This window comes from Helicoverpa armigera, chromosome 5 (genome assembly GCF_030705265.1).
Source record: "Helicoverpa armigera isolate CAAS_96S chromosome 5, ASM3070526v1, whole genome shotgun sequence".
NCBI lineage: Eukaryota > Metazoa > Arthropoda > Insecta > Lepidoptera > Noctuidae > Helicoverpa > Helicoverpa armigera.
In genome coordinates this window covers 7721824-7736575 of record NC_087124.1, presented here as the reverse complement: position 1 = coordinate 7736575, position 14752 = coordinate 7721824, and the positions used below count along the sequence as shown (strand labels likewise).

The 14752-nt window shown below is 38.2% G+C and overlaps 3 protein-coding genes across 17 annotated transcripts in view; 2 read left to right on the top strand and 1 right to left on the bottom strand.

Moving 5' to 3' along the window:
- Nucleotides 1–260: 260 nt before the first annotated feature.
- Nucleotides 261–2696, top strand: LOC110369897 (repetitive organellar protein). Its single transcript, XM_021325512.3, has 3 exons — nt 261–484; nt 615–776; nt 867–2696. Exons 1-3 carry the CDS (start codon nt 435–437, stop codon nt 2266–2268), a joined length of 1614 nt encoding a protein of 537 aa, XP_021181187.3. The 5' UTR covers nt 261–434; the 3' UTR covers nt 2269–2696.
- A 732-nt stretch (nt 2697–3428) lies between these two features.
- On the top strand, nt 3429–6819 carry LOC110370090 (zinc finger CCCH-type with G patch domain-containing protein). The gene is made up of 10 exons (XM_021325823.3): nt 3429–3588; nt 3694–3894; nt 4069–4143; nt 4284–4421; nt 4793–4887; nt 4965–5082; nt 5409–5595; nt 5809–5978; nt 6060–6230; nt 6318–6819. Exons 1-10 carry the CDS (start codon nt 3547–3549, stop codon nt 6732–6734), a joined length of 1614 nt encoding a protein of 537 aa, XP_021181498.3. The 5' UTR covers nt 3429–3546; the 3' UTR covers nt 6735–6819.
- Nucleotides 6820–7104: 285 nt separating this feature from the next.
- Nucleotides 7105–14752, bottom strand: part of LOC110370032 (uncharacterized) — a 45278-nt gene continuing 37630 nt past the window's right edge. For 14 of the 15 annotated variants that reach the window (XM_049842564.2, XM_021325801.3, XM_021325810.3 and 11 more), the window contains 8 exons: nt 14417–14628; nt 13370–13722; nt 13016–13114; nt 12389–12552; nt 11907–12062; nt 11314–11599; nt 10758–10924; nt 7105–8864 (listed from right to left, as the gene is read on the bottom strand). In XM_049842564.2, the coding sequence (XP_049698521.2) occupies nt 8724–8864; nt 10758–10924; nt 11314–11599; nt 11907–12062; nt 12389–12552; nt 13016–13114; nt 13370–13722; nt 14417–14628 (1578 nt within the window). In that variant the 3' untranslated portion in view covers nt 7105–8723. The remainder of the gene's footprint in view (nt 8865–10757; nt 10925–11313; nt 11600–11906; nt 12063–12388; nt 12553–13015; nt 13115–13369; nt 13723–14416; nt 14629–14752) is intronic. The other variant, XM_049842567.2, reaches the window with a different exon arrangement.

The window sequence follows — 14752 nt, the reverse complement described above, 5'->3', positions numbered from 1 at the left end:
GATAGACTGTGACCTTATAAAAATAGGTGAAAAATATAGTCGATTTCGTTTATAACTCGAACAACACGACACGATTTCATATCTGATTGGCTTTTTATCACTTTAAGTTGACGACTGAATTATTTTTTTTTTGCCTTAAAATTAACTTGATTTGTTTAAATACAATCTAAATTAATTAACGAATTATATTTAGAAAATTAGCCTTTTTTTCTTTGCTTTTCATAACGTAGTTTCAAAAACTCCGTTTTGACATTGACAGTGCAGTACTTTGACAAGTTTGATTGACACTATCTACTGCAGGCCTGAAAAAAATCAAAACATTATCATAATTTAGTTTTTAACTCAATAACATGGATATGATGTGGAAGCAATGACCTCTTATCGCCTTCAATTGAAATTATAGAAATAAATTAGCAGAAATATTACAAATCAAGATGTTAGAAACTGATGAAGTTGATGATGACTTCTTTACCCCGGTGGCTGGGTAAGTTTTGTATATTAATAAACTTTTATCATGCCTAATATTTCCTGTTTGACTCCCCGTAGTTATCTTGATGACCTATCTATCATTTAAATATATTTCCATAACTCTTGAATTCGTTGATGACTTACAGCACATCACTGGCCAATATCTTCGGTAATGTGACAAAAAACGATGGGAAAGCAAATGACTCATTAAAGTACGTTCCTCCAAAGCCACAAAACATTGTGCCAAAACCAGAACCAGCAAAGACAACTGAATGCATATTTGCCTGTGCACTCATTGGACATGAATGGTAAGTTGAATTCCAACTACAATAACAATAATATAAAACAAACTAAAGATTCATAAATTTGGTATGACAATATAAATTTCTGTCTTTCAGGTTCAACAATGTATACACAGCAAGAGGGAAAATAGGTTTTGCCATTGTTAAAATACAGAAAACTGGTGCTCATAACATTGTACTCTATGACTCTAACAAAACTACCTTGTCTTGTACCACAATTTCATCCAATTTAGAGGTCACAATCAAAAACAACACTTATGTATCTTATTATGATAATCAGAGGAAGTACTGGAGTGTATACGGTACAAAAGAAGAAGTGGAAAAGGTTGCTGAATATTTAACTAAGTTTCAAGTAAACATTAAATATTCAACCTATACAGATCAAGATCCTCCAAAGCCAGCATCAGAGGATGCCATCAAGATTGCTGATACTCCAGATGTAAACAAGAAAATTGACAAGGGTAGCGATACTGACTCCTCAATTAATAGAAAAACAAAAGCTTCCATTTTGAACAGGATGGCCAACATGGGCCATTCTGTTTTGCCAACCAGAACCCTTCCTGTAGAAAGAACTAGTGATTCCTCAGATACAATGGAAATTGAGACTCAACCAAAATCTGTCAGACACAAACCAGCAAAAAATATTCTAAAAAGAAATAATCCAGAAAACATGTCTGACTCACACCAGGTGACAGAGTCTCATCAGAGAATAATAGTGCCTAAAACAGAATCTGTAGGAAATGTTTCTTTATTTCATACTGGACAGTTATTACCAGTTACAAGCACAAATCTTGTATCAACTCCCAGCAATGAAATGGGCATGTTTATATCAGAACAGAGAATAAGTAATAGTGAGCTAAGAATAAATATGAACAGGATAACTGACAAAGTGGACTCTGTTTTAGAAAAAATCAATAACTTTGAACAAAAAGGAAATTCAAGTATAAATTCAGAGATTTTGATGAAGTTGTTAGCTGAGTATGAAAATAAAATTAAAGTTTATGAAGAATTACTGAAACCAAGAGGTGATAAAAGTGTTGAAAATGTCACCAGACCTACGCTTGCCCAGAATGACAATCAAAATGAAATGTTAAAGAATAAAGTATCTGAATTAGAAAAGATTAACCAAGAAAAAAGCAGAGAAATATCATGTCTTCAGGAAGAAATCAAAGTATTAAAAAGTAGATATGATGAAGAGAGAAGCAGCCAAGCTAGTAGTGAAGATGCATTATTAAAGAAAATAAATAATTTAGAAAACAATTCTAAAGAAAAAGATGAGGAATTGTCTACTATGCTGAAGAAATATGACGATTTAGTCAGCAACACAAATGTCAATAATGGAAATATTGGTGATAAAGTAAAAAATATCATGAATGACACATTCCAAACCATTTCTATTAATTTTGATAACAATGAAAATTATACAGGTGAAACCGTAAAGAAAATCATAGCAACTGTTATAAAGAAAATTACAATTCAAACATTAAGAGAATTATAAATAACTGCCATAACTTCCAGTGATTCCTTTTAATTTTATTCTAAGTTTAATTTCATTTTACATTATTGAAAACTAGTTTGTAAACACTATTATTTTATTTTATTGTATAGCATTATATCGTCAACTTATGATTGTAGTCAGTACCTTAAGAAAAAGATGACGTCAATTGAACCATAATATCACTTGGTGTGCCCATTCAAAACTCCTTTTCCTAAGAGACCTTTTAGGACTCTTGTTTTGAATGAGTGAAAGGATGAAAGGAGACTCGATACAATAATTGAATGTTACGACGTGAAAGTGATGGCCGATGGCAGTTTTATTTTAAATAGCAAAGGTAGCAATAGTAACAAGTAATACCTATTGAGTTTGTATTTACAATTTTTTATAGTAGCCTTTCATATGACTGTAATTAAACTAATGATATAACTGAGAAATTAACTGTTATTTTTAAACCCTATCCCAAGAATATAGCTTATCATATTATTAAAAATACAATTAATGATAACAAGATAATTTTGATATTTTCAAGTTGAGGTTCTTCTTATATTTTCTTTTTGTGCAATTAAATCGGAATTCATAATCAATTAAATATATGTAGGATAGGTGGCACGCCTTTCTGAAATTGTTTCTGCGTATCCCCTTCGAGTAATGCTAAATCATAAGCGTGCTATACGACAGTAACGACGCTGGCTAAAGAAAATAGTTCACTGCAACGAACGCTGCCTGTTATTTGTGTTTGTTTGAACCTGTTAATCTCAGGAACTAATCGTAGGATTTCATCCTAGCCTTAATATTTATCGAGGAATGGTATAGGCTACTTTTATCCGGGTGTGCCAGATAGTTTTTGGGTTCGCGGACGAAAGTGCTGTTTATGTGAAGAAATCGAAAGAAGGAATATAAATTCCTTCACTTTATTATAATAAAATCTCATAATGAATATAAATAATATTCAGATAATAAATAATTATTTATTATCTGAATATTATTTATATTCATTATGAGATTTTATAATCTGGTAACAGATTTATTATATGTATAGATTCAGATAATATTTACATAATATTTACATTAATTTTAAAAATTAAAAATAAACTTATATATACAACTTAAAACTAATACTCTGGTAACTGGTTCCCAATGGTGGTAACCCATGCATGATTCCTGAAATGTCAGTGTCAAAATAATTAGGCCATCTGTGGCTGCGGTATATTATTTTAATTTAGACAATTTTTGTTAATGTTCTTTGGCAAAACACAATTATTTGTTTAGAAATCGATAATGGAAGATTTGCAGAAGTCCCTGAATGAGTATGAAGAACAGGTTAATATGATTTTATTATGAACACAATGTCAATAAAGTTTTGTAATACACATCTTAACAATTCTTTAAAAATCAATAAATAAATAATTTGTTATGTATTCCTAGCTTGCAATGGTCAATCTCACACTGGAGTCGGTCAATGATGAAACGGAAAAAGAGTCTCTGTTGTCACTACGATCAGATTTACAACAACTTATCGAACTCACTAAAGAAAACTTAGAAGCAATGGTTCCTAAAGACAAGTCTGTTGAGCCCCAATCTTCTGAAAATAAAGATGAATTGGATGACGAGTATGCTTTGTTCATGGTAAAAACTTTTGAGACTTGTATTTGTATACCATCTTAATCATCCTGTTGCCCTTATGTTGACTTTCCCAAAATCCTTCCATTGTAACTTTAGTTGTCCCTTTCCTTACACATTCCTTATATTCAAATATCTCTAAAAGAAGTTTTGTGTAAACTAATGCATCATGTTTTCCAGCAAGAAATGGCTAAAAGTGGGGCTTATGAATCAGCTAAGGAGGATAAATCTGACAGTGATGAGGAGGATATAGAGGTATACCCAGTTAAACCTTTTTAAACATTTGAACCAGGCATAGACATCAATGTCAATCTAAACTTATGCTTATCTTTTTGGAGTTGTATATCAAGAATCTAAGCACTATTATTTATTTTCTCAATTAATATTTTTTAAAGGATGAGCTGTCTTCATTGTTGGGTATGAAGTGTGCAGTGTACCACACACACAAGTGGGGCGGTCAGCCCGGCCTGTACAATGCTATGGTCAGTGCAGTTGTACCTCGGCAGGATAATGACCAATTCCAGGATCTTCAGGTTTGGCTCTTATTGCTATTATATTTCTATTTGTAACTAGCTGACCCAACAAACTTCGTATCCTTTAAACCTTCCCTGGACCTCTACGAACATTTTAAAACCAAAATAAGCCAAATCGGTCCAGCCATTCTCGAGTTTTAGTGAGACTATCGAACATCAATTAATTTTTATGTATAAGACTAGCTGACCCCGCGAACTTCGTATCGTTTAAACCTTCCCTGGACCTCTACAAACATTTTAAAACCAAAATAAGCCAAATCGGTCCAGCCATTCCGGAGTTTTAGTGAGACTAACGAACAGCAATTCATTTTTATATATAAGATATGGTTATTCAAATTAAATATATAACCTATTTAACTAATCCTTTTCAGGTCCGTGTTCTATTTACTCATCCGACACATGCTGAAATGTTGCCATGTCCTTTCTATCTTGATGGTGAATGTAAGTTTGATGATGAACAATGTAGGTGAGTACTTCATTACAAAAAAAGATAATTTTCAAATTGTTAGTGTACAAATTAAACATAAATATTTAACATTACAGATATTCCCATGGTGCATTAGTGCATTTATCGAATTTAAAAGAAGCAATAGAGCCTGATTTTAGTTCAATTAAAGTAGGTAGTAGAATATTGATGAAACTAAAACCACCAGACAATGAGGTAATTATTGAAATGTATACTCTATTTTCTATGCATTTTCTATTTTCTGAATCTTTTAATAAAGTGTAACTTTCCAGAGTATAGACTAACAATATTAGGATATCCTCAATTCCACGAATATTTATAATTGTGAAAGTTGTTATGTATGAATGTTCATTCCTTTTTCAAAAACTAGATGGATTTCAATGAAACTTGGCAATAATATAGCTTATTTATCGGTTTACATACAGGCTAATTTTTATCCATGTGCGCAAAGCAGTTCCCACCAGGCCTGGCTGGAACTAGTGATTATTATAAATCCATAAATCAAAACTTATTGATTACAGGATATAACCCTAGTGAAAAAATCTACAGAAAAATATCACTTATGGCATAGAGCAGTGATAAAAAGTATAGATTTAGAAAAAAGAATATGCTCAGTTAAACTGGAGCATGGTGTGCATACTGGAGAGAAGAGGAAACAGGGTGCTGATGAATACAAAGTTAAAATAGAGGAAATTGTCCCTTTGAATAGTAAGTTTTATTTGAATAATTTGAATGAATATATTTGTTGTTACTACTTTAATACTATAAGGGCATTGTTACTGTGAAAGTTGCTTTAGAGATGAGAATGTAATGTTAAAAAGACAAATGTAAAGGAACCTGCTGGAACCTGGAACCCCTTATCCCTTACAAAACATGCTTCTGTCCTCTGATCTTTTAAGACTAACACAACTGCTTTTGCAGATGAAAATGACGAGGATAGTGACTCCGATGATAGTTTAAGTGATACAGAGTATCCACAAAGCAAAGCAGTATGTGAAAATAGTATCACAGACAATACCAAGCTACTTGTTGAAAAAAGTCTTCTTAATGAAAACAACACCCCTATGGGGGAGTGGGAGCGACATACTAGAGTGAGTATGTATTTAATCTTATCAAGAAATAATTAAAACTATGTTTGGCTTCGATAGTTACTGAAATAACTGTTTTTACAGGGTATGGGCTCAAAGATGATGTTAGCAATGGGTTACATTCCGGGGACTGGTCTAGGCGCGGCAAGCGACGGTCGAGTACAGCCGGTTGAGGCTCGTGTTCTGCCAGTGGGCAAGAGTCTGGACCAGTGTATGGCTATCTCAGAGAAACACGCTGCTCAAGACCCATTGAAGGTAAAATATTTCAAGTAAATAAAGTATCTAGAATTGCATACAAATGTAGAATCTATATTTTTAACATCTAACCTTTCATACTTATAGGTCGAACAAAAGTTGCGACGATTACAGAAAAAAGAAGAAGAACGTAACAAACGGGCCTATGAAAGAGAAAAAGAGCGGGAAAGACGTAATGTCTTCAATTTCCTAAATCGAACTCTAGGCGATAAGACCGAGCCAGATAACGAACCCGAAGCCTCTCTCGACGTCAAGCAGTCTTCAAGCAAAGTATTGAACATAGAACAATTCAAAATTACTGAAGACAAAAAAAGAATTGAAAAGGAGATAATCAAACTGAATAGCTCATTAATTAAGTATCCTTCTGGCTCTAACGGGCATAGAAGCATTACTCTCCAGATTTTAGAGAAAAATAAAGAGCTTGACAGTCTTGTACAGAAAGAAAAGCAGATTTCTAAGGAACAATCACATAGAAAAGACAAAGAAAAAATGACAGTATTTTAATAAGTTAGTTCAATGTAGTGTTAAGCATTATATTTAAGTGAATTATTTATAATTCAATGTTGAAAATAAATTAAATTATGAGATACGATTTAATTTTTACATAGGCTTAACAAAAGAAAATTGCGTTAAGTTGAAATTCTTGACATTTTTAACCCAAAATGGCTACAAAATATAGTCGACAAGGTTTAACATCTGTGTGTAATACTTACGACGCGGGACGCGGGTGAACTCGTGGAAAACAGCTATACTCATTTATAAATATATTCAATAGCGTGCGGCGTCAAAGATACGGACTCTCACTTTGATAAGAGAAAGTAATGTGGTATCGAGGTAGCGGACGCCAATTGGCAACAACAATGAAACACTTGGATAATTACAAATTTCTATATTTACATATGTGATGTTTAGTTTAAAATAAGCGTACATGGCATAAAATTACAATTAATATATGACATATTTTTCTATAAATTAGATATTTGTACTATCGATCAATATTAACAAAGTACTTAAAATGTTAATGGGCGTGTGTGACTAGCAAATAATATTTGCTGGATTTTATTATTACGAATTTAATTTTAGTGACAGTGGGTCAAATATTTTTACCACTAAACTACTCAATATTATAGATTATACCTAAATTAGGTATGGAATTGTGGCTTTAATAACCTAATTTCATAATTATCCACTTGCAAGCGTTAACAATGACGCATATTAGATATTTTAGAAAAGGTACAATTTATTATAATAAAAAATGAGTATACAATGTTAAATGTTATAAAATTTTACTTTGCATTGCTATCATTCAAATAATAACTACTAAAACCTCTTAAAATTGCTACGTGAGCAAGATATTTGTACTTTTTCTCAATCAGTTTTCGTAAAGTGCTGATGTCTACAAAAGCATTCGCCAATGCAATATTATTAGTACTAACAAGATTTAGAAATTAGCTAATAGACCCACTGTGCGAAGTTCACTCGGCTATTTGAACCAATGTGAGCCCCAGTAAATCATGATCAACATAAAACTGTGCGTTCATGAAAATAGGTCGTAAAGATAAAAGTAAAACGTCACATGTATTTTACACAAGTACTTAGAGAGATATGGCCTATCAGTAACACTCACTCTCTTGTGTCCCTACGTAATACTCTTTCTAACTAAATAAGGTACTAAAGAATGCTACAAATCACTTTAAAAGGAGCAAACTGATGGAGGCCAATTTTTCGGACTATGATGTCTTGATTGGACTTCTTTGTCGTTTATAAAGCTCGTTGTGTACACCAGACAATATTCCACCACACGCGCTATCATGTGACTACTACCTGTACCTGTGTTTGTAACAATACTAATATGTATAGTTATCATCTAATTTATGCTTATGCATTGAAAGTACTATAAAAATTTCCTAGACAAATTCATCACAGAGATTTGTTATATCCTCATCAAGATTACCGTCACCATCCATTCTCGCTCATACATTCATTGAATTATATTTATTTTAATATCTATATATTACATTAGATAATGCAATAGAGAGTGATGAAATAAAAGAGAGACATTCTTTGTACTAAACTAAACGTCTTGAAATTAATAAGTACACTCTTATGAGACTCTTCGCCACGCAAGTAAAAATAATTACCCTATGATTGTTTTATGATGAATTATATTTTTGTGATGTCTTTATTACGTGAGTTGTGATTAAGCCGCTTCTCAAAGCATCGCAATCAAATAACGAATACGAAATCAAATCGCGATCACAACAGTGACGATGCTTGACATGAGATTCGCTTCAACTGCCGTTGTGTTCAATTACTCTATTATAAATTCGAAGCGGCGGACTTTAGTGAATAACAGACAGCTATCACTGCTGTCTTTATTAAAATAATTCCGATATACCGATAGCAATCGATATTCGAGTGTCTAACACAGTTATGATCCATACATCAGTGGATATAAGGTATGTGAGTCCCGGGGACTGGCACTTATTGATGCTATAGCGTTGCTCGGAGCCGGCTGACGACACACGCCATCGTTGAGTCGACATTGTTGAACACGGGAACACCGGACCGTTTCGCTAAGTCGGAGAGGTAGTGGCGGCCCCTGTTGTAATCCTTCACAGCTGCTTCGCTATACTGTAGACAACATAACTCATTAGTGTCACGATAAGAAGTAGTAGCTGTTGCGTGTAATTTCTTATTGGACGCATTTAGTTTTCTTTTTTAGCACTTTTTTTGTGTCATATAGGCTATCATCATCGGCCACGAGCATCAAGGTTAGGTGATTTTGGAAGTGCTTGTTTACGCGGTTGTTTACTGCCGCAAGTAGGGCTTTCAAATACCGGATTTTTTCAATTCCGGTATCAATACCGGTATTCAAAATTTCAATACCGTGATCACGTGATTACGGTATTGGCGGTCATGCAAATATTGCAATACTCCAGATATTAAAAGTCGTCGCTCCTTTATGCGTCTTCGAAGTGCTTTTGCATGATTTTGGCTTACGTCATTAGCTTGACCATCTAACATACATTTTAGAGCAATATCCGCTTTTAGTAAATTGGCATCCCGTTTACAAATTTCTAATACAGTTACTTTGACTACAGAAAGGCTGTTGTAAATATTTTTAATATTGTCAAATCGAATTCGTCTAATTCGAAATCGGAGTTTAATTTAAGATCGATTAAAACTTTTAAAACACAATCCTTTAGTTTCAAAAAGCATCCAATCATAGCCCCGACACTATGACTAAAAATGAGATTGACTTCATCATGACGAACAAGAAGCACATAGAAACGTCTCCGTGATCAATAGGTTTAATACCGATAGCGATTACCGACTTGTCTGAGGCTCTCTGAATATCAACTTCAAGGCCGAACGTTTGCGTCTGATGAAGGCCAAGCTCCGACCAACACTGCTCCAAACCATTTCAGGATCTGAAACGTTCCAGTCAAATTTGGAGAACCGATTTGCCGCCGCGGAAACCACAACAGACGTTAACCAGAACCACGAATATGTAGTTCGGATCCTCAGGGAGGAAGGTTCGAGATTCTGTAACATGCAGCGTAAGGGCAAGAAGTCGAAGCTTTCGGAAGAGAAATTAGGGTTTATGAAGAAACGACGTGAAAACCCGCTTGTCACTTCGTCAGCTAAGCGGGCTCTAAACCAACCAAACAAAGGCTCTAAGCGACCTCCGGTGCTCTAATACTCTTGACATTGAAAGAGCAATTGAGCTGAATCGGGGGTCAAAGGTGTTCGTACAATCTCTTGGAAGACGTCACTTGACGAAGCTGACCACAAAACTGGAGAAGTCATTTCTTCGGTGCCGGCAGTCCTTTCGGAAGTGGAAAACTTCTATGGCCAGTTATACGCATCGCATGCATCTCGACCTGATCCCGGAAATGAGGATTCTAGAGCCACATTAACACGTCATTTCACCGAAGACCTGCCAGAAGTCAGCAGTGGCGAAATCGAGATCGCTCTGAGACAGCTCAAAAATGGAAAAGCCCCTGGCGAGGATGGCTTTACAACAGAGCTATTAAAAGCAGGAGGTAAGCCCGTACTGGGGGAGCTCCAGAAGCTTTTTAACGATGTCCTGTTTGAAGGGAGAACTCCAGAGACGTGGAGTAGGACTGTTGTCGTCCTGTTCTTCAACTTCAACTGTGTCTAGCATTTGTGGACTATGAGAAGGCCTTTGACTCGGTTGAAATCTGGTCTGTTCTGGAGTCCCTGCAGCGTTGCCAAGTAAATTGGCGATACCTCCTAGTGATGAGATGTCTCTTTACTATTGACTAACAAAACAATCTTATCTAATACAACTTCCTGCTACTTATTACAACAAACCACAATAATTAAAATTATAAAAAGATGTAATACCGTAATCACGGTATTGGCTTGTCAATACCGGTATTGAAAAAAGACCAAAATATATCCGTGATCACGGTATTACGGGATCCCGTAATACCGGTATTGAAAGCCCTAGCCGCAAGCACTTTCCCCAACATATTTGGGAAAAGGAAAAAAACTTACATTAAGGGCTTTCTGTGGGTCCATGGGTTGTACTAACAACACGGTGTTCGCAGGCCGTAGTCCCATGTAGTGGGCGGCCAGTACCATCGCCGCGAAGCACGGCGCGTCTTCACTCATCGCGAACACCAGTACTCGCGACCCCAGTAACAAGTCCTCGTCGTACGTTCCTGTAAACAAACGATATTTAGCACGTGTCGAAACTTCTAGAATTGCAACGTCATTGTTTGTAGTTTAGTAGACGGATTGATAGTAGTTAAGTCGGCTGATAATAATGATGATGTTGCAAAATGTTGCCCATTAGTTGCAGCTTGATATCGATGACTTATATAATACAAAAAATGGGATATGGGCCCCTCATAATCATCAAGCGCTGTGATGCAATTGCCTTTAGTTCCGCGGTCGATGGAAGCATACTGGTCGTGGGGACGAACTCTTTTGCCGCTCAAATTTACAATGGCAACTAAGTGGATCCTCTAATTATATACCAGAATCTAGGGGGATCCTTTTTTGTGTGAGCGTAGAGTACCTACATAATGTATCAGCACACGAGACGTACCTTTGAAAGGCTGCGGCGTGACGTCATCAGTGACGGTATAGAAGTCGGAGGCGCTGAGGCGATCATTCCTGTCGTGGCGGTCGTCGGCGGCGCGGTCCCTTAGCTGCACATCGTCGGGCTCCAGCGTGGCGGGGCGCGGCTTCTTGTCGCGGCGCGGCGACTCGGGGTGAGCGGGGGCGGCCCGACGCCCGGGCGTTGAGAACATCCGCGTGTAGTCGTTCGCCCGAGGGACTACGTATGTGAAGCCTTCCCTTCGTAAAACTTCTTCTGGACGAGTGTTGTTGCTCTGCATGAAAATTAGTCTTAATTAGTTTGGTGTCCTAGTAAGTATAAAAATGTACAACTTTATTCTGTATGGTACTTAGTCTGACAACCAGAGGGATATAGGATTGCCAGGGTAACTGGATGGAGGAGATCAGATAATAGCGGATTGCAAAACATTGGTACTCGTATGTTCTTGAATAAAAATGTACATACAATTTTTTCTGTGGGTATGATTTTTTGACAAAATTACTTGACGTTTATTTCGGAATCTCACTCAAAGTATCTTTTGAAATTATTGTAGGGGAACAATAAATTGGCATATAATGTACCGGGAAAGTGCCACCCAGATAGACGTCGTGCGTGGGAGCTCCGAGCATGGCGGGCAGGCGCTCGAGGCGCCGCTCCGTGCCCGGCGTGAACACCGCGTCGCCGCTGTCGCCCGCCGCGCCGCCCGCGCTGTCTAACGAGGCGCGGTGACCGCCATTCTGAAAGGTAATAAGAAAAGGTTATATTAAATTGAGTTTTTTTTGTATAACACTCTTGGTAGATACTATACTACATATATATATGGTATATACTAAAAATACGATAGAATAGATACACAAAGACGAGATAGTTTACTGCGCAAAATTGGTCTAATGGTTTACTAGAGAACGTTAAATATGACAATGTTGCGGACTAGATTACTTACTTACTTGGTCGTTCCCACAAAAATTAAGATCAAAAATGGCATTTTTTTGTTGATGAGAACGTTATGTAAATTTTTCCATCCCTCCATATTATGATAAGAGCGAATCAAAATATTTCGTACCTTAGGAATGAATAAACCAAGCTTTCTTCCGTAAGCTTTTAACCGGGGGTTGACGAGGCGAAGTCCATTGTTAGTGTCTCGTGCCGCGGGCTCAAGTCCCCTCGCCTCCGTGCGAAGTTCCCCGCCCGTCGCCTCCGTCTCCTGACCGTTGCGACCCTGAGACTCTGCAAATAAAACACATCACATGACACATTGCACTAAACTTGCAAGCGGAATATTTACAGCAGACAAAGAGAATTCATCAAAAACAAAACTAAAAATTCAAAGTACAGATGAACGAATCCATGATGTGATGATTGCGAATAGTTGTAAGAACAGTGGGAATAAAAATGGTAGTGAAGTACCCATAAATACCACAAGCAATGGATTTTGTTATGATCAATAATCGTTTTTATAAGAAGGAGTAACAATTTATAGTTTTAAAAAGCGATACAAGCTCTCATTCAATGAAGAATTTTTCAATAGCAATAGCACCCACAAAAGACTAAAATTGAGATTGAGAAAAATAATTAAATATGAAACAAGAGCGTTGGCGTCGAATGCGTTCCAAGCGGCTCAAATGCATTCGGTTATAAAGTGTTGAGTACGCGGGTGACGTGGGGTGATGTGAGTAGTGCGCACACGCACCGACAGCGGGCGGGGAGAGGTACGCGCGCAGCGAGCGGAAGGCGCGCCGCACGCGCCACGCCACGCCCGAGCCCTCCGCCGCGCAAGCACTGGCGCGCCCTTCAACAAACACCAGCCGTAACCACCAGCCCGCCACCTCGCCGCCACCTACCCACTACACATTACTGTGTAGCGTCAAAACTCTGCCAATATTTCTACTATGTCCCCACAGTAAATCATTAACGCCATAATATTGAAAATGTCAACGTAAACAGCAAATATGACACATTAAAATGAGTTTATGGACGGGGTATTAGCAGAAACTGACAGCATTTTAACGAGCGTTACCGACATAAAAGCGGGAGTCGTACTGACCTGAGTCGGCGGCGAGCTCTGCGACGGCGGCGCAGAACGTCTCGAAGTCGACGGTGTCGGCCGTGGGCGGCAGACACCGCTCTGCGACCTCACGAGGCGCTCTGGTCGCGTCCTTTAGCGCGTCGACGGCTTTGGCGCGCGGTAAGCGTGAGTTCCTCCCGCCCGCCGCGTCGTAGGCGCGCTTGAGGCGCAGGATGGTGTGGCCGAGCGAGTGGCGCGGGTGAGTGCGCGCGCCGCGCAGCACGGCTCGCGCGCACCGCAGCGCCGTCGGTATGTCCGTGAAAGCGGGCAGCCCTCGTCTCTCCACCGCCTCTTGTAGCGTGGCTCGCGCACGCGACAGCTCCACGTACTCGCTGTAGTCATACAAATTAATATTTGAGGCAACATTCTACATACAAGTTATCACAATAGAATCACATCGGCACATGGAGGCAACGAGCCATGCGCGTGATCTCAACTTCATGGATTATGACATGACGTCAATGGCTAACGAGATAGTCGTGCCTCCTCCTTTATCGGCTGTTACAAATGTTCTGAAGTGCTAATATTTGCCAAACCATACGGACAATTGACAAGTTCATTTAGGTTATTTCTTTAAAAGTCATGTTGTATCCACCACAGGTATCCACCGTATTACAGTGTATCATGAGACGTCGGCATGTCGGACATAATTAAATAGGTACGCGTTGCTTTAGTCATTCGTCAGTTTGCATCTGGTAGAGTCATTCACCAGATAATATCCCAATACGGAGAATTTAATACGGAAAACGATAGCTAGGAACTCAGTCTGTCAGAGATGACAAACATCCGTCGCTCATCAAAGGGCGGTTCAAGTTTTACACATGAATCATCTTTATCGTGTCAACTGCTGTAGATCTGGTATCAGGGGGCCACGGAGGTGTCTATAAAATCATGCGTGAGTTCATCAAATACTTTAACCGCATTGACCCTAAACTGTAAGAACGGTGCGCCAAGGATGGATGAGGAAGCAAAAGTTGAAGATGTATGAGGACTTATGGTCAGGTATAAGAGGTAGTGTATACTGACTGGTCAGAGATGGTCTCGGTGCCGATGGCCTGGTGGCGCGAGTAGGGGCGCAGCACGAGCAGCAGGTCGCGGGGCGCGGCGGCGAGGTGCGCGGCCTCCACGCTGGCAGCCACGGCGCGCGTCTCGCTGTCGAGCACGAACAGAAGCGCGCGCGCCGCCGCTTTCGCCCGGTGTTCTACTTCCACCAGCTCCATCGACCAGTCGTCCACTTGCTGCAGATAAAGTTTACACGTAAGAACATTTTGTAATATGGATCAAATCGAACGTGGATACCAAGATCATTTTCAAACATTTTGAACCAATAAGTTGCCAAAATAATAATCGCTTTAAACAATA

Excerpts from the sequence above, each read along its gene's own strand:
- LOC110369897 (XM_021325512.3), top strand. The coding sequence starts at position 435 with ATGTTAGAAACTGATGAAGTTGATGATGACTTCTTTACCCCGGTGGCT. Across the intron at positions 485-614 it reads TTCTTTACCCCGGTGGCTGG|CACATCACTGGCCAATATCT; the intron begins GTAAGTTTTGTA and ends GATGACTTACAG. Across the intron at positions 777-866 it reads GCACTCATTGGACATGAATG|GTTCAACAATGTATACACAG; the intron begins GTAAGTTGAATT and ends TCTGTCTTTCAG.
- LOC110370090 (XM_021325823.3), top strand. The coding sequence starts at position 3,547 with ATGGAAGATTTGCAGAAGTCCCTGAATGAGTATGAAGAACAG. Across the intron at positions 5,083-5,408 it reads TAAAACCACCAGACAATGAG|GATATAACCCTAGTGAAAAA; the intron begins GTAATTATTGAA and ends TATTGATTACAG. Across the intron at positions 5,979-6,059 it reads AGTGGGAGCGACATACTAGA|GGTATGGGCTCAAAGATGAT; the intron begins GTGAGTATGTAT and ends CTGTTTTTACAG.